This window comes from Haliotis rubra, unplaced genomic scaffold, assembly GCF_003918875.1.
Source record: "Haliotis rubra isolate DU_JTF1 unplaced genomic scaffold, ASM391887v1 Scf751, whole genome shotgun sequence".
NCBI classification, from domain to species: Eukaryota; Metazoa; Mollusca; class Gastropoda; order Lepetellida; family Haliotidae; genus Haliotis; species Haliotis rubra.
Genome location: NW_025767470.1, coordinates 321,083 through 347,733, shown reverse-complemented (window position 1 = coordinate 347,733; position 26,651 = coordinate 321,083). Strand labels below are relative to the sequence as shown.

Sequence of the window (26,651 nt, the reverse complement as noted above, 5' to 3'; positions counted from 1 at the left end):
ATGATGTACAGCTGACAATGACATGACACAATAACTTGTTCTATATGTTTACATGATGTACAGCTGACAATGACATGACACAATAACTTGTTCTTTATGTTTACATGATGTACAGCTGACAATGACATCACACAATAACTTGTTCTATATGTTTACATGATGTACAGCTGACAATGACATGACACAATAACTTGGTGACTGAAAGGTTCTAAACAAAAAGGGAAAAAGACTGTACAAAACCTCTTGTGCATAAAACGTTTTATTTATTTACACTGGTAAACAACCTTTTCAAGTAAAGTAACATGTCAACTATTATTTTGAGTTAGATTTCCTGAAGTGTACACTGATTTGATTTGAATGTGTTGAGTTTCTGTAGTCTGTGACAGGTCCCCTCTCGAACACACACACTAACACGCACACACACAGGCACAGTGAGCTGTACATCCACACATACCCACACAGAGCTCTGTACACATACTCATAATCTCACACACACACACACCATGAGACTCAGAGCCCTGTACACCCAATATACACACATAAATAACTCTGTGTACACACACACACAGAGCCCTGTACGTCCAGACTGATGTATGCCAGAGCAGTGGGAGCCTGATGCACAGAGCCACCACTAGATGTTTTGTTATTTCACTGCTGACCACACTGCAACTTTAACATCATATTTGACCAACAAAGCACAAGCAGCTACAATGCCAATAAAATGTATCTACTACATAACTGAACTTATTGAAAATCTGTGACATTGTGGTCAGCAGTGTTAGTAGATTCTCAGTCACATGTGGAACTCAGTCACTACAGATATTACTATAACAGTTGTCTATTTGGAGGTGCTGTCTGAGTTTCATTGTGTAGCTCCTGAGAACAATGTATACTGTCCTTCATGTCACTGTAAATAACACAGATCATGTCCACTACTAACCTCTTGTCATCTGTCACTTCTTTTATTCAATATATAAAGTTGCTTAAAAAGATATCCATCATTAGTGTAAAGGCTCTTTGTAATTTACATTCTATTAAATCATTCAATAAAGATTTTTAAGCAAAATATAAAAAAAATGATGAAAATATATTTACAAAATTAAGTAGTCTCTATCCAAGTATAAGATTCTAGTTTGTCAGAAATCTAAATGCACTGCTGTGAATATTATGTACATCCAGCCTGTTTTCATCTCATTTCAGAAAGTGACCCTGATAATCACAGTGGTTGATTACGACAGGATCGGTACCTCTGAGCCCATTGGTCGTATTATGCTTGGGTGCAACTCCACTGGCACAGAACTCCGTCACTGGAGTGACATGCTGGCCAACCCTCGCCGACCCATTGCCCAGTGGCATACGCTACAAGAAGTGCCCGAGAAGAATTAAGGCACCCCCACAAACGTCAACACTGGCCAGCAGCAGCAGTCTGTTCAGCAGATTATGACTATCTTACATCTGATCAGTCAAAAGTGCTAGTCTATATCATGTTTCAGTGGCAACAACTCCCAATTCTATCAGTTTTGTCGAGTCTACTCTGACATTAATATCAACATATTTGTCTGGTAAAGTAATGTGTTGGGTCTGTGGTTCCTATTGTGTATCAGTAGTATACATACTTGGTTACATGCAGGCAAGTGCGACACCTGCAAACTCTTACAAGACGGTTCTCACCTGATTGACTAACCCAGCACTGATGGATGGTAATAGCCACATGCTAGGCCAGCTAGGGGAGTTGGTAGTGCACAATGTGTCTGGGTGATGGTATTAGTTATATTTCTGACCAGATATCTCTCAGTCTATAGTGTATATAACCAGATAGTTTCAGCCAAACTAGGACTTGTGGTTGATGTAGCTGGATGGCACATCATGACGTAGGCACATAGGACTGTGTTTCAGATGACTTAATTAACTGTTTACAAATAGCAGGTCACAACACTAAGAGTAAACATTAACAAAACGTGAAATCCAATCAAAATTTCAATTCTTGCTGCATAAATTATTGTGTAGGGTGTTACAGTTTGGCCCAGGGTTTGTATTGGACATGATTTGTGCCAGAATAGGTGTAACATCCTTTCCTCAGTCTCTCTGTTAGCAGGGGAAACTACAAACCCCAACATGTAGTCCAAGTCCATTAATTTAAAAATATACAAATGGACATCTGCTTGTGAAAATCCACTCTTAAGCATACGAGTGGAATCTTGTGCACATGCTGTTCATGTGATGCACAACACAGGTATTTGCTCTACTGATCATACAGCGGTAAGCAGCAGTGTATACATTGTTATATTTCAATGTGTCCTGATTATAGTGGCAGTTCTAAAACGTTCAATGGCAATGTATACAGTGTACTGTGGCAAGGTATACAGTTTTATGGCAATGTATTCAGTGTTCATGGCAATATATACAGTGTTCAAAGACAGTGTATACGCTGTTCTGAAGAAATGTATACAATGTCCAAAGGCAATGTGTACACAGTTCTGAGGGTATATGTACAGTATTCGGAGGCAATGTGTACAATATTCTATGGCTGTGTATACATTGTTAAGTGTCAATGTTTACAGTGTTCAAAGGCAGTGAAAATAGATTTCGGTGGCAATTTGCACAGTGTTCACAAACAATGTATATAGTGATCAGAGGCAATGTATACAGATTTCAGTGGCTATGTATAATGTATACAGTGGTATATAACAATGTAAACATCCTTCCATGAATGACAGTGTCACCAAGATTCTAACTTTGGGCTGCCTAAATATAAGCATCTCAAATATCCCACTCGGCACTTGAATGTTTCCATCATGGATTATTTTTGGATTAGTGGACTTCTCCTTCGTTGTACATATAAATCCTGGTGTCTAATTAGACTGTTTTAACAGGCTAATCTTGGTTCTTTGCTTTCGTTCTCCCCAAGTTGTTATTGCAGAGCTTTAGTTACATTTGTCGAAACCTATTGATCTGAAACATCTTAAATTTGTGCATTTATGGATCATATACATGTACTATTTTTCTTTCCTGACCTTTAATCAGCTAATCTCTATTTTGGCCTGTCTAATAGTCAGCTAATCACTGTTAAGTCTTCAAATGTTTGTAAAGCTCTGCCATTTAGAAATGTGATGTTCTCACGTAGTGTCATCATTACTTACAACGTGTGTGCACTCTTCATATTTCACTGTGATAAATGTATAATCTCGTTAAAGATGGTTGATATTTATGTATAGTAGAGAGATTATTATGTTTTGTTTTATTCTACTTGAGGGAAGACAAAGGGAATAAGGGAAGATAAAGGATATAACTGCATTCAGTGATACCTGGTTCAAAATTGAAATCAAATGTATATGTTATGAGATTGGCTTTGAGAACAGGATTGAAAGCATTGTTTTATTTCTCAGGAAATGTCTTTTGTGTTTTTATTGTGGCATTTACTCTATGTTTGTGTTGCCCAGTAGTAAGTGGTTGTTATCTTTCACCTGTCTGTAGTCTCATCATTATCTTGTGCTTTTTCTGTCGTACTGAAAAAAAAAGATCATATACACTTCCTGTTAACATCACTAAAAAGGGAAAAAACATATTGATCAACATTTCCTGTTTCATTTAACTTGAATATTTTCAGTCCACTAAAGAAAAGCTTTTGTTGCAAGTGAGTTCAAATTTGTTTTCTCATACATTCCAGTTTACTTAGTAAGACATTGTAGTCCAAATTCTCTCATTACTTGAAAGGGAAAATTCAGACAGCAATAAATTCCATAATATTGAAATCAAATATAGGAAGAATCTTTTTCAGTGCTAATAGTATTAATTACATACACATATGCTAAACAGACTTGAGCTGTTGTATTGCTGTTCTCATAAACATTTACAATTTTAAGATTTGCATTTACTGTTGGACATTTTTCCAAAGAGTTTTAAATGAAATGTTGAGATAATTTTCTTTTATTTGTTTTTGAAAGCCATATCATGATGTATAGGCGTCTGGTGCAACCTAGCTTCTGTATTGAAAATGTTGACACATTCCAAAACGAGCATTCCCTTCCTTCAATTGTATGTCAGTGGCTGGATATGATATACCCCTTGGGTAGAAATCAGACCCTGCCAATAACAGTTTCATGTCACTTGGTCCGACAGATTACATACCTACAGCCTGTAGAGCTCCTAACACTACACCTACAAACACCTCCACATTCAGCCACTGACAGCAGCAGCATTCCACAACTTATGCCAGCTGGGCATAATTTTCTGTGTAAATAAGCAGTTCCCCTTTGTGCTTCTTATTTGCAATGATTTTACTATGATCTCTGTTGAAGCATTTTCCTTCTGAGATCTTCATCTAGAATCCTAATATCTGTCACAATACTGACAAAACATCAATGCAATGATGATCACAAGGCTACCACAGTTTTAGGTATTTACCTTCAGTGTCACAGGCACCATCATGCCTGTCTATGTATTGGGTAAAGTAACTACAAGCCAAGGTCACACAAGCAGTTGCTCCATTCTAGGCCTCTGTACAAGGCAGTCTTAATTTATAGTTCTCTTTGGCAAACTGTGTACAGCAATTGTTGTATTTTTGGTCAAATAAAGCCAGGTACCCCATCAAACGATACTGTTGTCACTTGTTTGTTTCCTCCAGAATGAGGGGTGATTAGTAAGGTTGAATCTAGACTTACGGATTGTATTAGTGGCATTAGCTTATTAAAACAGCTTCCCATGTCTCTTAGTAAAAATTTCTTCCTCTAAATGCCTCATAAGAGCAACAAAGTATGCTCCAATTATTGTCTGCGTTTTGGGGAAGATGGTTCATCATAATGACATTCTCACAATCCCAGAACCTACCGGGAATTCCGTATTTAAGATTACTGACCCACATCTAAGACAATGCCTAGTCTCTATAGTGAGTATTTAGAGCCACACAGAGTTCAAAGCTGTGAAAATGTCCACTCGAGTGAGTATTTCAACTGTGAACGGAATGATGAAGTTATAACAGTCTATTCAATGCAAAGCATGAACTTCAAACTAATAGTTTGAGTGGAATTTAGTTGGGCTTTACGTCACATCAGCATTATTCCAGCCATATAGTGACGAGATCAAGTCTGAATTCATGAACATTTTAACTTCAAACTAATATGACAGGAGTGACACTATTCAGAGTCAAAGTCTCAGCGTTTGGAAAGGGATGTCACTCTAAATCCCGTATTTTAGCCCATGGGCTAAATTTTGCATGGGCCTAAATACAGGAATTATCGGTAGTGGTCACAAACTATCCAGCTTGTGGATCAGTCTTTGCCATCGTGATGGTGGTGCTGTCTGGTGCTTCCACTCCTGTTATTGTTGTTTGGACTTGACTAGAAGAAGACATGTTGTGCTTGGTACATTTTTTATCAGATGTTTAAAGCTTTGAAAAACAAAAAGCTGTAGCTGTCTTCATTGCCAAAGTGTTTGTGATAATAGATTGTACTCATTACTGCACTGGTAATTCGCTGGTTGGTCATTACCATATCCACGATTATCTTCTTGTGTTAACGACATGACAGGCCTGTCAGTGTGTGGCTAATCTTTGCCTTTCTTGTCACATTTAAGTGCCTTTGCCAATCTTTTTACAGTGACATAGGAAGAAATATCCTTCCCTCATATTGTACACAAATTTTCATTTATAGCTTTTGGTGTTATACCATTTTTGTTTAAGTACTAGATCACTGCCCATTTGTCAAACGGTCATTGACTCCTACTTACATTATTGAGTTATCACTGTGAAACTGTTACTGGCAAACATGGATAAGTTGGACTGGCACAGAGAACACGTTTACGAGAAGTGAGGCGGTGCACGGCAATGAGATAAACCCATTTGGTTTCTGAAAGGTAGAGCAGATGTATGCTAGTGCACGTGCATTGCATAAAATGAAATTGCCTTGCGCCTTGCTTCACCCATCACACTACACTTGATCGCGGACAACCTGGGGCCCCTTCGCTAACAATGGCAAGCGCCAGTGGGCGGCACTCCTACATGCTAATACGGGTCAATTGTCAGGTCGGTGGTGGTCTACTTATCCTTGTTTACCAGTAGGTCATTTGACTTAGATTTTGTGGATATATCCTGGTGACAACATGGCATCTCCACAAACAATTCACAGTGACTCATATCATTCTTTTAAGGCTCAGAACTTATAAATCAACCCACAAACATATAGACCTATCATAATAATTGTAAGGCAATGTTCCAATTTAAGACGAAAGTCAAATTTGTTTATGCTACAGGTAATAGATTGATGAAAATCAAGTTCTATGAATAGCAATTGTTCACAGAACAGAGAAAAACTAAGAAACAAATTTATGAATCAAAATTATGTCCAAGATATGCAATCAATTTATTTGGACTTATAGACACATTCCAAACACAACCTGCTGTTGCTAAGAATAGTCGTATTGGAATACACAGTCATGATATGCCCCATTTGCCTTCACAGTGACAATACCCTTGGCAGGCAGGTCCTGATTCATGTCGGGGATGTCCCACAACATGATGTACACCAGAGTATCCACCTTGTTGTGCCTCTGCCCCCAGTCCACCTCATAGTAGTAGCCATTCACAGGGTCACTGTGACGCTTGTGCTCCCTGTCAGTCCACTCAACCTACAAGGCACAATCATCAGTTATTCAGCTCCTTTTACAGAGAAATATACTCAGTCATCAGTACAGTTGTCAACTCTACCTACAGAGCAGTGCAGTTGTCTGCTCCCCCTACAGAGCAGTACAGTTGTCCACTCCCCCTACAGAGGAGTACAGTTGTCTGTTCCCCCTACAGAGAAGTACAGTTGTCCACTCCCCCTACAGAGCAGTACAGTTGTCCCCTCTCCCTACAGAGCAGCGCAGTTGTCCGCTCTCCCTACATTGCAGTACAGTTGTCCGCTCAACCTACATTGCAGTACAGTTGTCCACTCCCCCCTACATAGCAGTACAGTTGTCCACTCCCCCTACAGAGCAGTACAGTTGTCCCCTCTCCCTACAGAGCAGCGCAGTTGTCCGCTCTCCCTACATTGCAGTACAGTTGTCCCCTCAACCCTACAGAGCAGTACAATTGTCCGCTCCCCCCTACAGAGCAGTACAGTTGTCCCCTCAACCCTACAGAGCAGTACAATTGTCCGCTCCCCCCTACAGAGCAGTACAGTTGTCCCTTCCCCCCACAGAGCAGTACAATTGTCCCTCCACCCTACATAGCAGTACAGTTGTCCCCTCCACCCTACTGAGCAGTACAGTTGTCTGCTCCCCCTACAAAGCAGTACAGTTGTCTCCTCCACCCTACATAGCAGTACAGTTGTTCCCTCCACCATACATTGCAGTACAGTTGTCCCCTCCCCCTACAGAGCAGTACAATTGTCCCCTCCACCCTACATAGCAGTACAGTTGTCTCCTCCACCCTACCGAGCAGTACAATTGTCCCTTCCACCCTACATAGCAGTACAGTTGTCCCTTCCCCCCTACAGAGCAGTACAATTGTCCCCTCCACCCTACATAGCAGTACAGTTATTTCCTTCCACCATACATTGCAGTACAGTTGTCCCCTCCCCCTACAGAGCAGTACAGTTGTCCCCTCCACCCTACAGAGCAGTACAGTTGTCTGCTCCACCCTACCGAGCAGTAGAGTTGTCCCCTCCCCCTACAGAGCAGTACAATTGTCCCCTCCACCCTACAGAGCAGTACAGTCGTCCACTGTCCCCCTACATAGCAGTACAGTTGCCCTCTCCCCCTACAGAGCAGTACAGTTGTCCACTCCCCCTACAGAGCAGTACAGTTGTCCCCTCCACCCTACAGAGCAGTACAGTTGTCCCCTCCCTCCTACAGAGCAGTACAATTGTCCCCTGCCCCCTACATAGCAGTACAGTTGTCCCCTCCACCCTACATAGCAGTACAGTTATTTCCTTCCACCATACATTGCAGTACAGTTGTCCCCTCCCCCTACAGAGCAGTACAATTGTCCCCTCCACCCTACATAGCAGTACAGTTGTCTCCTCCACCCTACCGAGCAGTAGAGTTGTCCCTTCCCCCAACAGAGCAGTACAATTGTCCCCTCCACCCTACAGAGCAGTACAGTCGTCCACTGTCCCCCTACATAGCAGTACAGTTGTCCTCTCCCACTACAGAGCAGTACAGTTGTCCACTCAACCTACAGAGCAGTACAGTTGTCTGCTCCCCCTACAGAGCAGTAGAGTTGTCCCTTCCCCCAACAGAGCAGTACAATTGTCCCCTCCACCCTACATAGCAGTACAGTCGTCCACTGTCCCCCTACATAGCAGTACAGTTGTCCTCTCCCCCTACAGAGCAGTACAATTGTCCCCTCCACCCTACAGAGCAGTACAGTCGTCCACTGTCCCCCTACATAGCAGTACAGTTGTCCTCTCCCACTACAGAGCAGTACAGTTGTCCACTCAACCTACAGAGCAGTACAGTTGTCTGCTCCCCCTACAGAGCAGTACAGTTGTCCCCTCCCCCAACAGAGCAGTACAATTGTCCCCTCCACCCTACATAGCAGTACAGTCGTCCACTGTCCCCCTACATAGCAGTACAGTTGTCCTCTCCCACTACAGAGCAGTACAGTTGTCCACTCAGCCTACAGAGCAGTACAGTTGTCTGCTCCCCCTACAGAGCAGTAGAGTTGTCCCCTCCCCCAACAGAGCAGTACAATTGTCCCCTCCACCCTACATAGCAGTACAGTCGTCCACTGTCCCCCTACATAGCAGTACAGTTGTCCTCTCCCCCTACAGAGCAGTACAATTGTCCCCTCCACCCTACAGAGCAGTACAGTCGTCCACTGTCCCCCTACATAGCAGTACAGTTGTCCTCTCCCACTACAGAGCAGTACAGTTGTCCACTCAACCTACAGAGCAGTACAGTTGTCTGCTCCCCCTACAGAGCAGTAGAGTTGTCCCCTCCCCCAACAGAGCAGTACAATTGTCCCCTCCACCCTACATAGCAGTACAGTCGTCCACTGTCCCCCTACAGAGCAGTACAGTTGTCCTCTCCCCCTACAGAGCAGTACAGTTGTCTGCTCCCCCTACAGAGCAGTAGAGTTGTCCCCTCCCCCAACAGAGCAGTACAATTGTCCCCTCCACCCTACATAGCAGTACAGTCGTCCACTGTCCCCCTACATAGCAGTACAGTTGTCCTCTCCCCCTACAGAGCAGTACAATTGTCCCCTCCACCCTACAGAGCAGTACAGTCGTCCACTGTCCCCCTACATAGGAGTACAGTTGCCCTCTCCCCCTACAGAGCAGTACAGTTGTCCACTCCCCCTACAGAGCAGTAGAGTTGTCCCCTCCACCCTACAGAGCAGTAGAGTTGTCCCTCCCCCCCTACAGAGCAGTACAATTGTCCCCTCCACCCTACATAGCAGTACAGTTGTCCCCTCCCCCCTACAGAGCAGTACAGTTGTCCCTCCCACCATACAGAGCAGTACCCTCCCTCCTAGTTGTCCCCTCCCCCAACAGAGCAGTACAATTGTCCCTCCACCCTACAGAGCAGTACAGTCGTCCACTGTCCACCATACATAGCAGTACAGTTGTCCCTCCCCCACAGAGCAGTACATTTGTCCCTCCACCCTACATAGCAGTACAGTTGTCCCACCCCTACATAGCAGTACAGTTGTCCCTCCCCAACAGAGCAGTACAGTTGTCCCTCCACCCTACAGAGCAGTACAGTTGTCCACTGTCCCCAGAGCACAGAGCAGTACAGTTGTCCCTCTCCCCCTACAGAGCAGTACAGTTGTCCACTGTCCCCCTCCCTACATAGCAGTACAGTTGTCCTCTCCCCTACAGAGCAGTACAGTTGTCCACTCCCCCAACAGAGCAGTACAATTGTCCCCCCTACACCCTTGTCCCTCTCCCAACAGAGCAGTAGTCACAGAGCAGTACAGTCGTCCACTGTCCCCCTACATAGCAGTACAGTTGTCCTCTCCCCCAGACAGAGCAGTACAATTGTCCCTCCACCCTACAGAGCAGTACAGTCGTCCACTGTCCCCCTACATAGCAGTACAGTTGTCCTCTCCCCCTACACAGAGCAGTACAGTTGTCCACTCAACCTACAGAGCAGCAGTACAGTTGTCTGCTCCCCCTACAGAGCAGTAGAGTTGTCCCTCCCCAACAGAGCAGTACAATTGTCCCTCCACCCTACAGAGCAGTACAGTCGTCCACTGTCCCCCCTACAGAGCAGTACAGTTGTCCCTCCCCCTACAGAGCAGAGCAGTACAGTTGTCCCCCTCTCAACCTACAGAGCAGTACAGTTGTCCACTGTCCCCTACAGAGCAGTAGAGTTGTCCCTCCCCCAACAGAGCAGTACAATTGTCCCTCCACCCTACAGAGCAGTACAGTCGTCCACTGTCCCCTACATAGCAGTACAGTTGTCCTCCCCCTACAGAGCAGTACAATTGTCCCTCCACCCACCCTACAGAGCAGTACAGTCGTCCACTGTCCCCCTACATAGCAGTACAGTTGTCCTCTCCCCTACAGAGCAGTACAGTTGTCCACTCAACCTACAGAGCAGTACAGTTGTCCGCTCCCCCTACAGAGCAGTAGAGTTGTCCCCTCCCCCTACAGAGCAGTACAATTGTCCCCTCCACCCTACAGAGCAGTACAGTCGTCCACTGTCCCCCTACATAGCAGTACAGTTGTCCACTCTCCCCTACAGAGCAGTACAGTTGTCCCTCCCCCTACAGAGCAGTACAGTTGTCCCCTCCACCCTACAGAGCAGTACAGTTGTCCCTCCCCTAACAGAGCAGTACAGTTGTCCCTCCCCCAACAGAGCAGTACAGTTGTCCACTCCACCCTACATAGCAGTACAGTCGTCCACTGTCCCCCTACATAGCAGTACAGTTGTCCCTCTCCCCCTACAGAGAGCAGTACAGTTGTCCACTCCCCCCAGAGCAGTAGCAGTACAGTTGTCCCTCCCCCCTACAGAGCAGTACAGTTGTCCCTCCACCCTACAGAGCAGTACAGTTGTCCCTCCCCCCCTACATAGCAGTACAGTGTCCCTCCCTACAGAGCAGTTGTCCCTCCCCCTACAGAGCAGTACAGTTGTCCACTGTCCCCCTACATAGCAGTACAGTTGTCCCTCCCACTACAGAGCAGTACAATTTGTCCCTCCACCCTACAGAGCAGTACAGTTGTCAGTCCCCCACAGAGCAGTACTTGTCCCTCCCCCAACAGAGCAGTACAGTCGTCCACTGTCCCCCCACAGAGCAGTACAGTTGTCCACTCCCCCTACAGAGCAGTACAGTTGTCCCTCCCCCTACAGAGCAGTACAGTTGTCCACTCCCCCTACAGAGCAGTACAGTTGTCTGCTCCACCCTACCGAGCAGTAGAGTTGTCCCTCCCCCTACAGAGCAGTACAATTGTCCCTCCACCCTACAGAGCAGTACAGTCGTCCACTGTCCCCCCTACATAGCAGTACAGTTGTCCCTCTCCCCCACAGAGCAGTACAGTTGTCCACTCCCTACAGAGCAGTACAGTTGTCCCTCCACCCTACAGAGCAGTACAGTTGTCCCTCCCCCCTACAGAGCAGTACAGTTGTCCCCTGCCCCCTACATAGCAGTACAGTTGTCCCTTCCACCCTATATAGCAGTACAGTTATTTCCTTCCACCATACATTGCAGTACAGTTGTCCCCTCCCCCTACAGAGCAGTACAATTGTCCCCTCCACCCTACATAGCAGTACAGTTGTCTCCTCCACCCTACCGAGCAGTAGAGTTGTCCCCTCCCCCAACAGAGCAGTACAATTGTCCCCTCCACCCTACAGAGCAGTACAGTCGTCCACTGTCCCCCTACATAGCAGTACAGTTGTCCTCTCCCACTACAGAGCAGTACAGTTGTCCACTCAACCTACAGAGCAGTACAGTTGTCTGCTCCCCCTACAGAGCAGTACAGTTGTCCCCTCCCCCAACAGAGCAGTACAATTGTCCCTCCACCCTACAGAGCAGTACAGTCGTCCACTGTCCCCTACACATAGCAGTACAGTTGTCCTCCCCCTACAGAGCAGTACAATTGTCCCTCCACCCTACAGAGTAGTCGTCGTCCACTGTCCCCCCTACATAGCAGTACAGTTGTCCTCTCCCACTACAGAGCAGTACAGTTGTCCACTCAACCTACAGAGCAGTAGTACAGTTGTCTGCTCCCCCTGCAGAGCAGTAGAGTTGTCCCCTCCCCCAACAGAGCAGTACAATTGTCCCCTCCACCCTACAGAGCAGTACAGTCGTCCACTGTCCCCCCTACATAGCAGTACAGTTGTCCTCTCCCACTACAGAGCAGTACAGTTGTCCACTCCAACCTACAGAGCAGTACAGTTGTCTGCTCCTCCCTACAGAGCAGTAGAGTTGTCCCTCCCCCCTACAGAGCAGTACAATTGTCCCTCCACCCTACATAGCAGTACAGTCGTCCACTCCCCCCTACATAGCAGTACAGTTGTCCTCTCCCCCTACAGAGCAGTACAGTTGTCCACTCCCCTACAGAGCAGTAGAGTTGTCCCTCCACCCTACAGAGCAGCAGTTGTCAGTTGTCCACTTGTCCCCCCACCATAGCAGTAGTACAGTTGTCCCTCCCCCTACAGCAGCAGTTGTCCCTCTCACCATGTCCAGTACTCAACCTCCCCTACAGAGCAGTACAATTGTCCCCTCCTCCCTACAGAGCAGTACAGTCGTCCACTGTCCCCCTACATAGCAGTACAATTGTCCCCTCCCCCAACAGAGCAGTACAATTGTCCCCTCCACCCTACAGAGCAGTACAGTCTTCCACTGTCCCCCTACATAGCAGTACAGTTGTCCTCTCCCACTACAGAGCAGTACAGTTGTCCACTCAACCTACAGAGCAGTACAGTTGTCTGCTCCCCCTACAGAGCAGTAGAGTTGTCCCCTCCCCCAACAGAGCAGTACAATTGTCCCCTCCACCCTACAGAGCAGTACAGTCGTCCACTGTCCCCCTACATAGCAGTACAGTTGTCCTCCCTCCCTACAGAGCAGTACAGTTGTCCACTCACCCTACAGAGCAGTACAGTTGTCTGCTCCCCCTACAGAGCAGTACAATTGTCCCTCCACCCTACATAGCAGTACAGTTGTCCCCTCCACCCTACTGAGCAGTACAGTTGTCCCCTCCACCCTACATAGCAGTACAGTTGTCCTCTCCCCCTACAGAGCAGTACAGTTGTCCCCTCCACCCTACAGAGCAGTACAGTCGTCCACTGTCCCCCTACATAGCAGTGCAGTTGTCCTCTCCCACTACAGAGCAGTACAGTTGTCCACTCAACCCTACAGAGCAGTACAGTTGTCTGCTCCCCCTGCAGAGCAGTAGAGTTGTCCCCTCCCCCAACAGAGCAGTACAATTGTCCCCTCCACCCTACAGAGCAGTACAGTCGTCCACTGTCCCCCTACATAGCAGTACAGTTGTCCTCTCCCACTACAGAGCAGTACAGTTGTCCACTCAACCTACAGAGCAGTACAGTTGTCTGCTCCCCTACAGAGCAGTAGAGTTGTCCCTCCCCCAACAGAGCAGTACAATTGTCCCTCCACCCTACATAGCAGTACAGTCGTCCACTGTCCCCCTACATAGCAGTACAGTTGTCCTCCCCCCTACAGAGCAGTACAGTTGTCCACTCACCCTACACAGAGCAGTACAGTTGTCCCTCCACCCTACAGAGCAGTACAGTTGTCCCTCCCCCCTACAGAGCAGTACAATTGTCCCTCCACCCTACATAGCAGTACAGTTGTCCCCTCCCCCCTACAGAGCAGTACAGTTGTCCCCTCCACCATACATTGCAGTACAGTTGTCCCCTCCCCCTACAGAGCAGTACAATTGTCCCCTCCTCCCTACAGAGCAGTACAGTCGTCCCTGTCCCCTACAGACAGTGCAGTACAATTGTCCCTCCCCCAACAGAGCAGTACAGTTGTCCCTCCACCCTACAGAGCAGTACAGTTGTCCACTGTCCCCTACAGAGCAGTACAGTTGTCCTCTCCCACTACAGAGCAGTACAGTTGTCCACTCAACCTACAGAGCAGTTGTCTGCTCCCCCCTACAGTGTGTCAGTTGTCTGCTCCCCTACAGAGCAGTACAGTTGTCCCCTCTCCCCTAACAGAGCAGTACAATTGTCCCTCCACTTACCCTAGAGCAGTCAACCCTGCTCCCCCTACAGAGCAGTGCAATTTTTCACTTACAGAAAGGTAATGGATGAGTGGATTTTAGTTCACCCCACCCACAGACCAGTGGATTTCAGTGTAAGTTTGCCGTACCCACAGACCAGATGTTTCAAGGTCAGTTCACCAAAGCCACAGACCAGAGGTTTCAAGGTCAGTTCACCCCACCCACAAACCAGAGGTTTCAGTGTCCTCACCTAGTGTCATGATCTCATTGTCCCCACCTACAGTGTCATGGTCTCAGTGTCCTCACCTACAGTGTCATGGTCTCAGTGTCCTCACCTACAGTGTCATGGTCTCAGTGTCCCCACCTACAGTGTCGTGGTCTCAGTGTCCTCACCTACAGTGTCATGGTCTCAGTGTCCCCACCTACAGTGTCATGGTCTCATTGTCCCCACCTACAGTGTCATGGTCTCAGTGTCCCCACCTACAGTGTCGTGGTCTCATTGTCCCCACCTACAGTGTCATGGTCTCATTGTCCCCACCTACAGTGTCGTGGTGTCAGTGTCCCCACCTACAGTGTCATGATCTCATTGTCCCCACCTACAGTGTCATGGTCTCAGTGTCCCCACCTACAGTGTCATGGTCTCAGTGTCCTCACCTACAGTGTTGTGGTCTCAGTGTCCTCACCTACAGTGTCGTGGTCTCATTGTCCTCACCTACAGTGTCATGGTCTCAGTGTCCCCACCTACAGTGTCATGGTCTCAGTGTCCCCACCTACAGTGTCATGGTCTCAGTGTCCCCACCTACAGTGTCATGGTCTCAGTGTCCTCACCTACAGTGTCATGGTCTCAGTGTCCCCACCTACAGTGTCATGGTCTCATTGTCCCCACCTACAGTGTCATGGTCTCAGTGTCCCCACCTACAGTGTCGTGGTCTCATTGTCCCCACCTACAGTGTCCTGGTCTCAGTGTCCCCACCTACAGTGTCATGGTCTCATTGTCCCCACCTACAGTGTCATGGTCTCATTGTCCCCACCTACAGTGTCATGGTCTCATTGTCCCCACCTACAGTGTCGTGGTCTCATTGTCCCCACCTACAGTGTCGTGGTCTCATTGTCCCCACCTACAGTGTCATGGTCTCAGTGTCCCCACCTACAGTGTCGTGGTCTCAGTGTCCCCACCTACAGTGTCGTGGTCTCGTTGTCCTCACCTACATTGTCGTGGTCTCAATGTCCTCACCTACAGTGTCGTGGTGTCAGTGTCCCCACCTACAGTGTCGTGGTCTCAGTGTCCCAACCTATTGTGTCATGGTCTCAATGTCCTCACCTACAGTGTCGTGGTCTCAGTGCCCCCACTTACAGTGTCATGGTCTCAGTGTCCCCACCTACAGTGTCGTGGTTTCGGTGTCTCCACCTACAGTGTCGTGGTCTCAGTGTCCCCACCTACAGCGTCGTGGTCTCAGTGTCCCCACCTACAGTGTCGTGGTCTCAGTGTCCCCACCTACAGTGTCGTGGTCTCAGTGTCCCCACCTACAGTGTCGTGGTCTCAGTGTCCCCACCTACAGTGTCGTGGTCTCAGTGTCCCCACCTACAGTGTCGTGGTCTCAGTGTCCCCACCTACAGTGTCGTGGTCTCAGTGTCCCCACCTATTGTGTCGTGGTCTCAATGCCTACAGTGTCGTGGTCTCAGTGTCCCCACCTATTGTGTCGTGGTCTCAGTGTCAGTAAGGTTACAGCCAGTTACCTGAAGGTTAGTGTACTGGGTAGAACATGATTGTGAAATATGATATTGATTGACCAAGCTCTCTAACCGTCATTTCGTCAAAAGGAAAATAAGAGAATAAGTATGGTTAAAAGTCCCATTGAACAGTATTTCAGCCACATCTCCACGTCAACTTGGTAGAGGTCTTGGTCTCAACCAGACTGCTAAAACCCCCAAGCCTGGGTATGGTACTTTGATTCGAAATCATGTTAGGTTTCCTAGGTTTCTCGCCTAGGTTTCTCGCCTAGGTTTCTCGTTCTTTGCCGCCTAAGGCGAGTGGGATAACTGCATTCAACGTATTGTGTTCATTTGTTTCGCATGCTCAGTTTGATTCACTCACTAAATGCTAGGGTCCCATTTGAATAGTGAATACGGGTCCGTCGTGATTTTGCAGTCTAAATAGTGACCTGTACTATTATCAAAGGTTTCAAAATTCCCTGTATGTTTACTTACCACGAAGCCTTGTGTCTCTCCCTCCAAGTTGTAGCCAATAACGACAACGGATAAATTGGCCTTTGAATGAAAGGAGCAGTTGGCAATGATTGGTCGTGATGAATCCTGACGTATTTCCGCTTCAAGACTATACTTATACTGTTGGGTCGTGCACGTGAAGTCAGAGTCCCAAGCAAATGATATAATCTTCTTCGGAGTAGCTCCAGCGGCAGTCAGCGCTCTGTCAATACGTGACTTCGTCGTCCTCTGCAAGAGTTCCCCCATCCCAGAAGCCATGGAATCTACCAGGAGACATGGGTCATTTCGAAGATACTCAAATGCTTCAATGTTGAGCCAGTACTCGAACTGATGCCCCTGTTTTTGTCTGGCATCTTGTATCTGTCCGAATTGCCGGAAAAGCTGCAATAAACAATAACACAATAATACAATAAACTGTAGAAAGTGGAAGTTTAGAATTGATTATGAAAGTGGGTATTTGAAAGCGACACATAAGCCATAGCCATAAACCTGCCCGTCCTTCTCGGATAGGAACTACAGTGTACAACGGTAAACTATTTCAGTGATATGACGACCTGTGAGACATGAAGTGCAGGTCGTTGACGTTTTGATGAAAACCACGAGCATATCACAGATTAGGAATTTGAGTCCGTGGTTGGAACTTTGTAGGACCAGAGCAGACAACTCCGTATCCTCGTCTTTTGATCGAACTTCATGTGTTAGAGTTTAAGCCACAACCTTTTCCTAAACAGACACAGCAGTCCGATCCACCTGACCCTCGTGTAAATGAGCTATTCTCTCTGCACCTGCCTGCCCTGGTCTGAACCTCGTAAATCAGACCAGGGAGACTATGTTGTAGAGTATCCCTGATCAGACCTAGACTACCTGCACCTGCCTAAGGAATCCTAAAAGGGACTTGTCTCGTTGTCGACGCGACCTTTCTTCTGAAACTCCAACTCTGAATGTCGTGTATATACGGTGTCCGCCCGGGAAAGCCACATTTGAACATTACCAATTGCCGGTAAAGCCACATTTCAAGTATAATCCTCGGTGCCGCGAATCGCCGCGAAAGCCACAATGAGTAAGGGAATCAATACCGTTTTTGCAAATAAGCGTCACCCATTGATCACAATGGATTGAAATTGTTTTAGTGACTTGTCCTTTTTTTATATTTAGTTAACATATGATGGGCGGCTGCTTTATTCTGGTTTACGTTCTTAGTTAACATATGATAACATTAATCTTTTTTATGTTTATTTTGTTTGTATTTTCTGTGTTGTTTATGTCTTCATGTAAACTACTGTGGTTTGTATAATTGGTATATTGCATCAGCAGAGAAGGTTGGGCAAGAATTGTCCATCAAATTTATTATGACGCTTTAACTTTAATAAAATGTCATTACCGCAGCGGCGTAAAAAATACTGATTTTGAAAACCTAGTCATAAATTTTGCTTAAAAACAGCTCTGAAATGGAAAGAGTTAGGCGTCATACATGTAGCTGTTTATAAGTATGTTTGTGCAATAAATGGCCATTCTTCTAATAATAACCGAGGCAACAATTGCTCTTATCTCAAACAGTTATCAGAAAAGGATAAAACATTGAATTGACCCTCCCATAAGTTAAAATGCTTCAAAGAAAATATTGGTTGTATAATCATACATAATTCGTAAATAGTGTTTGAGAACCTACTTGAGGCAGCTAGTTTGCGTGATCTGGACTTTTCTCCACGAACAATTCAACTGGATTTCTAGATTTTACATAACGTAAATTTCACATTATTTACGGTAACATGGGTTAGCTAATAGCGCATTGCCGGGACTGCCACATTCACGCGATAACTCAACCATGCTCATTGCCGGGACAGCCACATTCACACGATCACTCAACCATGTCCATTTCCGGGACTGCCACATTCACACGATCACTCAACCATGCCCATTGCCGGGACTGCCACATTCACAGGATCACTCAAACATGCCCATTGCCGGGACTGCCACATTCACACAATCACTCAACCATGTCCATTTCCGGGACTGCCACATTCACACAATCACTCAAACATGCCCATTGCCGGGACTGTCACATTCACACGATCACTCAACCATGCCCATTGCCGGTTGAGCCACATTCACAGGATCACTCAACCATGCCCATTGCTGGGACTGCCCCATTCACACGATCACTCAACCATGCCCATTGACGGTTGAGCCACATTCACAGGATCACTCAACCATGCCCATTGCTGGGACTGTCCCATTCACACGATCACTCAAACATGCCCATTGACGGTTGAGCCACATTCACAGGATCACTCAACCATGCCCATTGCTGGGACTGCCACATTCACACGATCACTCAACCATGCCCATTGCCGGTTGAGCCACACCATTTTCAACTCTGTTTCTCTTAAATGTGGCTTTCCCGGGCTATAACCGTATAAACCAATCCTACACTTTTCCACCTCTTAACCTCGTGTATACACCTATAGCAACAACGTTCCAACTTTCCACCTCTTAACCTCGTGTATACAGGTATAGCAACAACGTTCCAACTCCCACCTCTTAACCTCGTTTATAAAGCTATAGCTACAACCTTCCACCTCTTAACCTCGTGTATAAAGCTATAGCTATAAATTTCCACATCTTAACCTCGTGTATAAAGCTATAGCTACAACATTCCACCTCTTAACCTCGTGTATAAAGCTATAGCTACAAATTTCCACATCTTAACCTCGTGTATAAAGCTATAGCTACAACCTTCCACCTCTTAACCTCGTGTATAAAGCTATAGCTACAAATTTCCACATCTTAACCTCGTGTATAAAGTTATAGCTACAACTTTCCACCTCTTAACCTCGTGTATAAAGCTATAGCTACAACCTTCCACCTCTTAACCTCGTGTATAAAGCTATAGCTACAACTTTCCACCTCTTAACCTCGTGTAGAAAGCTATAGCTACAACTTTCCACCTCTTAACTTCGTGTATAAAGCTATAGCTACAACCTTCCACCTCTTAACCTCGTGTATAAAGCAATGGCTACAACCTTCCACCTCTTAACCTCGCGTATAAAGCTATAGCTACAACCTGCAACCTCTTAACCTCGTGTATAAAGGTATAGCTACAACCTTCCACCTCTTAACCTCGTGTATAAAGCTATAGCTACAACCTGCCACCTCTTAACATCGTGTATAAAGCAATAACTACAACTTTCCACCTCTGAACCTCGTGTATAAAGCTATAGCTACAAATTTCCACCCCTTAACCTCGTGTATAAAACTATAGCTACAACATTCCACCTCTTAATCTCGTGCATAAAGCTATAGCTACAAATTTCCACCTCTTAACCTCGTGTATAAAGCTATAGCTACAACTTTCCACCTCTTAACCTCGTGTAGAAAGCTATAGCTACAACTTTCCACCTCTGAACCTCGTGTATAAAGCTATAGCTACAACCTTCCACCTCTTAACCTCGTGTATAAAGTTATAGCTACAACTTTCCACCTTTATACCTCGTGCATAAAGCTATAGCTACAACCTGCCACCTCTTAACCTCGTGTATAAAGCTATAGCTACAACTTTCCACCTCTTAACCTCGTGTATAAAGCTATAGCTACAACTTTCCACCTCTTAACCTCGTGTATAAAGCTATAGCTACAACTTTCCACCTCTAAACCTCGTGTATAAAGCTATAGCTATAAATTTCCACCTCTTAACCTCGTGTATAAAGTTATAGCTACAACTTTCCACCTCTTAACCTCGTGTATAAAGCTATAGCTACAACTTTCCACCTCTTAACCTCGTGTATAAAGCTATAGCTACAACCTTCAACCTCTTAACCTCGTGTATAAAGCTATAGCTACAACTTTCCACCTCTTAACCTCGTGTATAAAGCTATAGCTACAACTTTCCACCTCTAAACCTCGTGTATAAAGCTATAGCTATAAATTTCCACCTCTTAACCTCGTGTATAAAGTTATAGCTACAACTTTCCACCTCTTAACCTCGTGTATAAAGCTATAGCTACAACTTTCCACCTCTTAACCTCGTGTATAAAGCTTTAACTACAACATTCCACCTCTTAACCTCTTGGATAAAGCTATAACTACAAATTTCCACCTCTTAACCTCGTGTATAAAGCTATAGCTACAACCTTCCACCTCTTAACCTCGTGTATAAAGCTATAGCTACAACTTTCCACCTCTTTACCTCGTGTATAACGCAATAGCTACAACTTTCCACCTCTTAACCTCGTGTATAAAGGTATAGCTACAAATTTCCACCTCTTAACCTCGTGTATAAACCTATAGCTACAACTTTCCACCTCTTAACCTCGTGTATAAAGTTATAACTACAACTTTCCACCTCTTAACCTCGTGTATAAAGCTATAGCTACAACTTTCCACCTCTTAACCTCGTGTATAAAGCTATAGCTACAACTTTCCACCTCTTAACCTCGTTAATATAAAGCTATAGCTACAACTTTCCACCTCTTAACCTCGTGTATAAAGTTATAGCTACAACTTTCCACCTCTTAACCTCGTGTATAAAGGTATAGCTACAAATTTCCATCTCTTAACCTCGTGTATAACGCAATAGCTACAACTTTCCACCTCTTAACCTCGTGTATAAAGCTATAGCTCCATCATTCCACCTCTTAACCTCGTGTATAAAGCTATAGCTACAAATTTCCACCTCTTAACCTCGTGTATAAAGCTATAGCTACAACTTTCCACCTCTTAACCTCGTGTATAAAGTTTTAGCTACAACTTTCCACCTCTTAACCTCGTGTATAAAGCTATAGCTCCATCATTCCACCTCTTAACATCGTGTATAAAGCTATAGCTACAAATTTCCACCTCTTAACCTCGTGTATAAAGCTATAGCTACAAATTTCCACCTCTTAACCTCGTGTATAAAGTTTTAGCTACAACTTTCCACCTCTTAACCTCGTGTATAAAGCTATAGCTACAACTTTCCACCTCTTAACCTCGTGTATAAAGCTATAGCTACAACCTTCCACCTCTTAACCTCATGTATGAAGCTATAGCTATAAATTTCCACCTCTTAACCTCGTGTATAAAACTATAGCTACAACATTCCACTTCTTAATCTCGTGTATAAAGCTATAGCTACAACTTTCCACCTCTTAACCTCGTGTATAAAGCTATAGCTACAACTTTCCACCTCTAAACCTCGTGTATAAAGCTATAGCTATAAATTTCCACCTCTTAACCTCGTGTATAAAGTTATAGCTACAACTTTCCACCTCTTAACCTCGTGTATAAAGCTATAGCTACAACTTTCCACCTCTTAACCTCGTGTATAAAGCTTTAACTACAACATTCCACCTCTTAACCTCTTGGATAAAGCTATAGCTACAAATTTCCACCTCTTAACCTCGTGTATAAAGCTATAGCTACAACCTTCCACCTCTTAACCTCGTGTATAAAGCTATAGCTACAACTTTCCACCTCTTTACCTCGTGTATAACGCAATAGCTACAACTTTCCACCTCTTAACCTCGTGTATAAAGGTATAGCTACAAATTTCCACCTCTTAACCTCGTGTATAAACCTATAGCTACAACTTTCCACCTCTTAACCTCGTGTATAAAGTTATAACTACAACTTTCCACCTCTTAACCTCGTGTATAAAGCTATAGCTACAACTTTCCACCTCTTAACCTCGTGTATAAAGCTATAGCTACAACTTTCCACCTCTTAACCTCGTGTATAAAGCTATAGCTACAACCTTCAACCTCTTAACCTCGTGTATAAAGTTATAGCTACAACTTTCCACCTCTTAACCTCGTGTATAAAGGTATAGCTACAAATTTCCATCTCTTAACCTCGTGTATAACGCAATAGCTACAACTTTCCACCTCTTAACCTCGTGTATAAAGGTATAGCTACAACTTTCCACCTCTTAACCTCGTGTATAAAGCTATAGCTCCATCATTCCACCTCTTAACCTCGTGTATAAAGCTATAGCTACAAATTTCCACCTCTTAACCTCGTGTATAAAGCTATAGCTACAAATTTCCACCTCTTAACCTCGTGTATAAAGTTATAGCTACAACTTTCCACCTCTTAACCTCGTGTATAAAGCTATAGCTACAACTTTCCACCTCTTAACCTCGTGTATAAAGCTATAGCTACAACCTTCCACCTCTTAACCTCGTGTATAAAGCTATAGCTATAAATTTCCACCTCTTAACCTCGTGTATAAAACTATAGCTACAACATTCCACTTCTTAATCTCGTGTATAAAGCTATAGCTACAACTTTCCACCTCTTAACCTCGTGTATAAAGCTATAGCTACAACTTTCCACCTCTTAACCTCGTGTATAAAGCTATAGCTTCAACCTTCAACCTCTTAACCTCGTGTATAAAGCTATAGCTACAACCTTCAACCTCTTAATCTCGTGCATAAAGCTATAGCTACAACCTGCCACCTCTTAACCTCGTGTATAAAGCTATAGCTACAACTTTCCACCTCTTAACCTCGTGTATAAAGCTATAGCTACAACTTTCCACCTCTTGACCTCGTGTATAAAGCTATAGCTACAACTTTCCACCTCTTAACCTCGTGTATAAACCTATATACATGTATGTACATTTACGTTCCTTGATGTTACGTATTTTAGGTATTAGGATTAACGTGACACCATCGTACGCAGTTATAGCCAAGTAAGTACCTCCTGGTTACTGGCGGTGAATGCATCCCGGTATGTGATGTTGGGTTCGAGGGTTGGGCTGAGATAGTGGATTATCTCATCCAGCTTCGAATCCACCTCTGCAACAGCTGTGTCCAGTTGGTTGGGCCAGTAGTAGCACCCCTTCCCTGCCCCGCGGCCTTCTTGCACCGCCACAATGTCCACTTCCGCCGTGGAAACGATGTTCCTGAAACCCTGCACGTGTTGGTCTACTGTGGCATTAAGCTGGGACCGGTTTAAGTCAACAAATGGGGAGATTGCAAAATACTTGCCAACACCGTGAACAGCTTTACCAAGATTTCTGTACAACTGAAGATAGATCGAGTTGGTGTCAAGCTGAGCGAGACAGCTTTCATCTGTCGAGTAGTACCCTGTAATGACATCGAACACGGATCTGCTGCTATGTAAAGCAGTTTTTATGGCTTTGTCTGAATGGTGGGTTCTTGTAATTGTCCAGCGGTCGACTTCACCGCCAATCTTGTGTGAGTATCGCGATTTGTGGTCGAGAAGTACCCGTGAGGTAAATTCGTAATAAGCTGGCATAAGTTCTTCGTCAAAACCAGACTTGTCATAGCTAGCAGGAACGGCGGGAAGCCCGAGGTACACCGACATGTTGTTGGCAGCTGCGCTCTCCAACAATAACTCGTGGGGATCCGTGCCTGCGAATGACGTGAAGAGCACCACCACTGACGACCCGGATGTTATATTACAGGGATCACTGAAACGAATAGCAGGGCGGTGAACATACAGGCATTACCAGGTTGTGGAACACCTACAGGATGCCAATAATGTCAGCCAATTAGACCGTCAGATAAGATTAGTCGCAGATAATCATGAAGCATAGTCTATGCATGGGGATGTCTTCAGGCCAGGTATATATACATGTATTGTTTTTAGAACAACAGGGAATCCGAGTGCTGCACTGGCGAAAAGTCTCAACGCGGCCAAAAGGACAGACTTCAAAACTACGCATCATCTACATAGGGGGTGGGGTGGGGTGGTGTGTGTGTGTGTGTGTGTGTGTGTGTGTGTGTGTGTGTGTGTGTGTGTGTGTGTGTGTGTGTGTGTGTGTGTGTGTGTGTGTGTGTGTGTGTGTGTGTGTGTGTGTGTGTGTGACTTTATATACTGAACAAAAAAAACAAACTTCACAGTTGGAGAAATGAATTATTTGGACAGTACAAGGTAGTTAATATGGGCGAATACATGTACTTCTAAGCTGGTCACAACTGCACCTGAAGATGGCTAAATGTGATGTAAAATGCGGGTATTGATGTCATGCAGTGGCCATCGAGATCACTCACATCGAAAACGTATGGAAATGCTCTTGGAGGGAGCCGTCGTGCCTTCAGACGTCAACCCAAAATGTTCAAGAACTGGACGCCATGTTGGTACAGCAATGGCGCAGATTGCCTAATATTGTATTTATGGGTTTTAGGCAGTCAATGAGACAACGCTGTCTTGCTGTTGTAAATGCGAAAGGGAGGTAGATGTGGTACTGGACAAGACCGAATATATATGGCTTGTAAATGTGTAATAAAAAAGTGACCAAAACGTGCAACTGTGGCTTTGTGGGGACTCGTCGTTATATGGCTGAAACAACACCGATGCGACGTACAACTTCAACTCAACTCAACGGCTGTGGAGGGTGCCTCAAGCGCACCTTCATACCTGATCCTAAGTTAGTGTACGCTCATTACGTCAATACACTTTGTTCTATAGTATGTTTGGGACGTAACGTCACACATGTGAAGTTTAGTATACAATGAGTGCGACCATTGGGTGCAGATACTAATACCGTTATCAAGCAAGTCACTATTATCCTCCTTGCCCATCATACATGTACCTCATAACATTTAAATGTCATTTGAAGGAGTCAATAAGCTGCATGTGGTGACTTGGGCCTACAGGAGAGTAGAACAACAGAGAATGTAGACATGAAGGCCCATGTGACAGATTGTAGAACGTTGTTGAATTACAGAGGCTGTGGTCAGTGCTGCAACAACGTGGTGGTCTCTACACTTTCCAACCACGACTACTTTCACAGACATCTTTCTATTTGGTGCGAAAATGTTGTCACGGCCATATTTACATTCAATGCATGTGGTACGTGTATAATGTTGTGACGGCCATATTTACATTCAATGCATGTGGTACGTGTATAATGTTGTGACGGCCATATTTACATTCAATGCATGTGGTACGTGTATAATGTTGTCACGGCCATATTTACATTCAGTGCATTTGGTACGTGTATAATGTTGTCACGGCCATATTTACATTCAATGCATGTGGTACGTGTATAATGTGTATAATGAAGTACCTTTGTGGCGTTGTTGGTAAAACCAGACGATAATATATCCTGGAGCTCTCTATCTTCCTGTCAAATTTCGGACAGACCATGATGGCATCACTAAAGTTTTCTTCGTACTGGTATGTTGCAAACGCCGCCACTTTCACGCCATGAGCAGATAGGTCTTGTGCTGCCTCATCAAAACATCTCGTCCCGGCGACACCGGTGCTGCTATTGGTACTTCCACACCAGATGAAGTTAAGGTCGCGCTCCAGGTCATTTCGCGACCTGCGGATGATCGGTGGCGCCCTCTGCCATACTGTATCTCCGCCTATAGCCTTAAACTGCAACAGAGTATGGTTCCAGTCGTGGATGGTGTAACGGTCACGGAACCAGGATGCGGTGATCGGGTAGGCCGAGCACAGCCTTAGACAGGCCAGGACGCACAGTGTCAAGATGGAGCACATCATCATCACATAGGCCGTATTGTACTGTTCATGTTCGTGTATACAGATAACAGGATTGCTTTATGGACTAAGTTATCACTAGTATTAGATGTAACGTGATATCCTCGACACAAAGGTCAGGGTTGCTGAGGTGCATAAGACTGCGTTACTATACTTATCAAACAAAGAAACGCATAGCTGAATTCAGCCATACACAGAAAAAAGTATCGCAACACCCCATAGTTTTCATAGTATGAATATGTTACCATTACCATAGCAAAGGGACTTATCCAAACCTCAACCGAACTTAATATCTGGATACACTAACCATCAAGGAATCATTAAATGACAAATCTAAACGCGAAAAAAATGAAAAATGTAATTTATTCAGAAAAAAACAAACATGGCAGACATTGACTCTATCTGTAATGCTAATAACTATGGTCGTATGACGTTAAAAAGTGCGTTCATTTCCAGGATTCTGGCGCTATACAATACTCAAGACATCACAATGTATCAATAACCCAGCACACTGTCAATATCTGGTGTAACCTCCGTCAACTGCAATAACATCCCCGACCCTTCTCCTCACTAACTGCATCAGACATTGAATTCGACGTTGAAGTTTTGCGTTCCATTCTTGACGTATCAAGACTGTGTACTGGAAGACCACTCTGTCGTTTTCTGAGACCCATAATGCACTCAACATGCTCAATGGGATTTAGGGACCGTTCATAATTTATGGCTAGGGGGGGTGATGATGATTTTTATGGAGAAGCATGTACAATGTGAATGCCCCCCCCCAAAAAAAAAAAAAATTAAAAAATTATGTACAAAATAAGTGACCCCCTGCATGTCATGTACAAAATCAATTTCCCCCTCCCCTTC

General features: G+C 45.1%; 2 protein-coding genes across 6 annotated transcripts in view; one reads left to right on the top strand and one right to left on the bottom strand.

The window, feature by feature from the left end:
* Nucleotides 1-4,595, top strand: part of LOC124260159 (synaptotagmin-1) — a 74,226-nt gene extending 69,631 nt beyond the window's left edge. For all 5 annotated transcript variants that reach the window (XM_046694414.1, XM_046694415.1, XM_046694413.1 and 2 more), the window contains one exon: nucleotides 1,201-4,595. In XM_046694414.1, coding sequence (XP_046550370.1) covers nucleotides 1,201-1,386 — 186 coding nt within the window. In that variant the 3' untranslated portion in view covers nucleotides 1,387-4,595. The remainder of the gene's footprint in view (nucleotides 1-1,200) is intronic.
* Nucleotides 4,596-6,337: 1,742 nt separating this feature from the next.
* On the bottom strand, nucleotides 6,338-25,851 carry LOC124260158. The gene is made up of 4 exons (XM_046694411.1): nucleotides 25,348-25,851; nucleotides 23,010-23,745; nucleotides 16,314-16,712; nucleotides 6,338-6,621 (listed from the first exon to the last, which is right to left on the bottom strand). The coding sequence occupies exons 1-4, from the start codon at nucleotides 25,788-25,790 to the stop codon at nucleotides 6,400-6,402; spliced, it is 1,800 nt and encodes a 599-aa protein (XP_046550367.1). The 5' UTR covers nucleotides 25,791-25,851; the 3' UTR covers nucleotides 6,338-6,399.
* Between the last annotated feature and the right edge of the window lie 800 nt (nucleotides 25,852-26,651).

Bases quoted from the DNA above. Each gene is read 5' to 3' on its own strand.
- LOC124260158 (XM_046694411.1), bottom strand. From the start codon at position 25,790: ATGATGATGTGCTCCATCTTGACACTGTGCGTCCTGGCCTGTCTAAGG. The intron at 16,713-23,009 runs GTACTTACTTGG...TGTTTATTGCAG, and splicing joins TCACCGCCAGTAACCAGGAG to CTTTTCCGGCAATTCGGACA. The intron at 6,622-16,313 runs GTAAGTAAACAT...TGTGCCTTGTAG, and splicing joins GAGAGACACAAGGCTTCGTG to GTTGAGTGGACTGACAGGGA.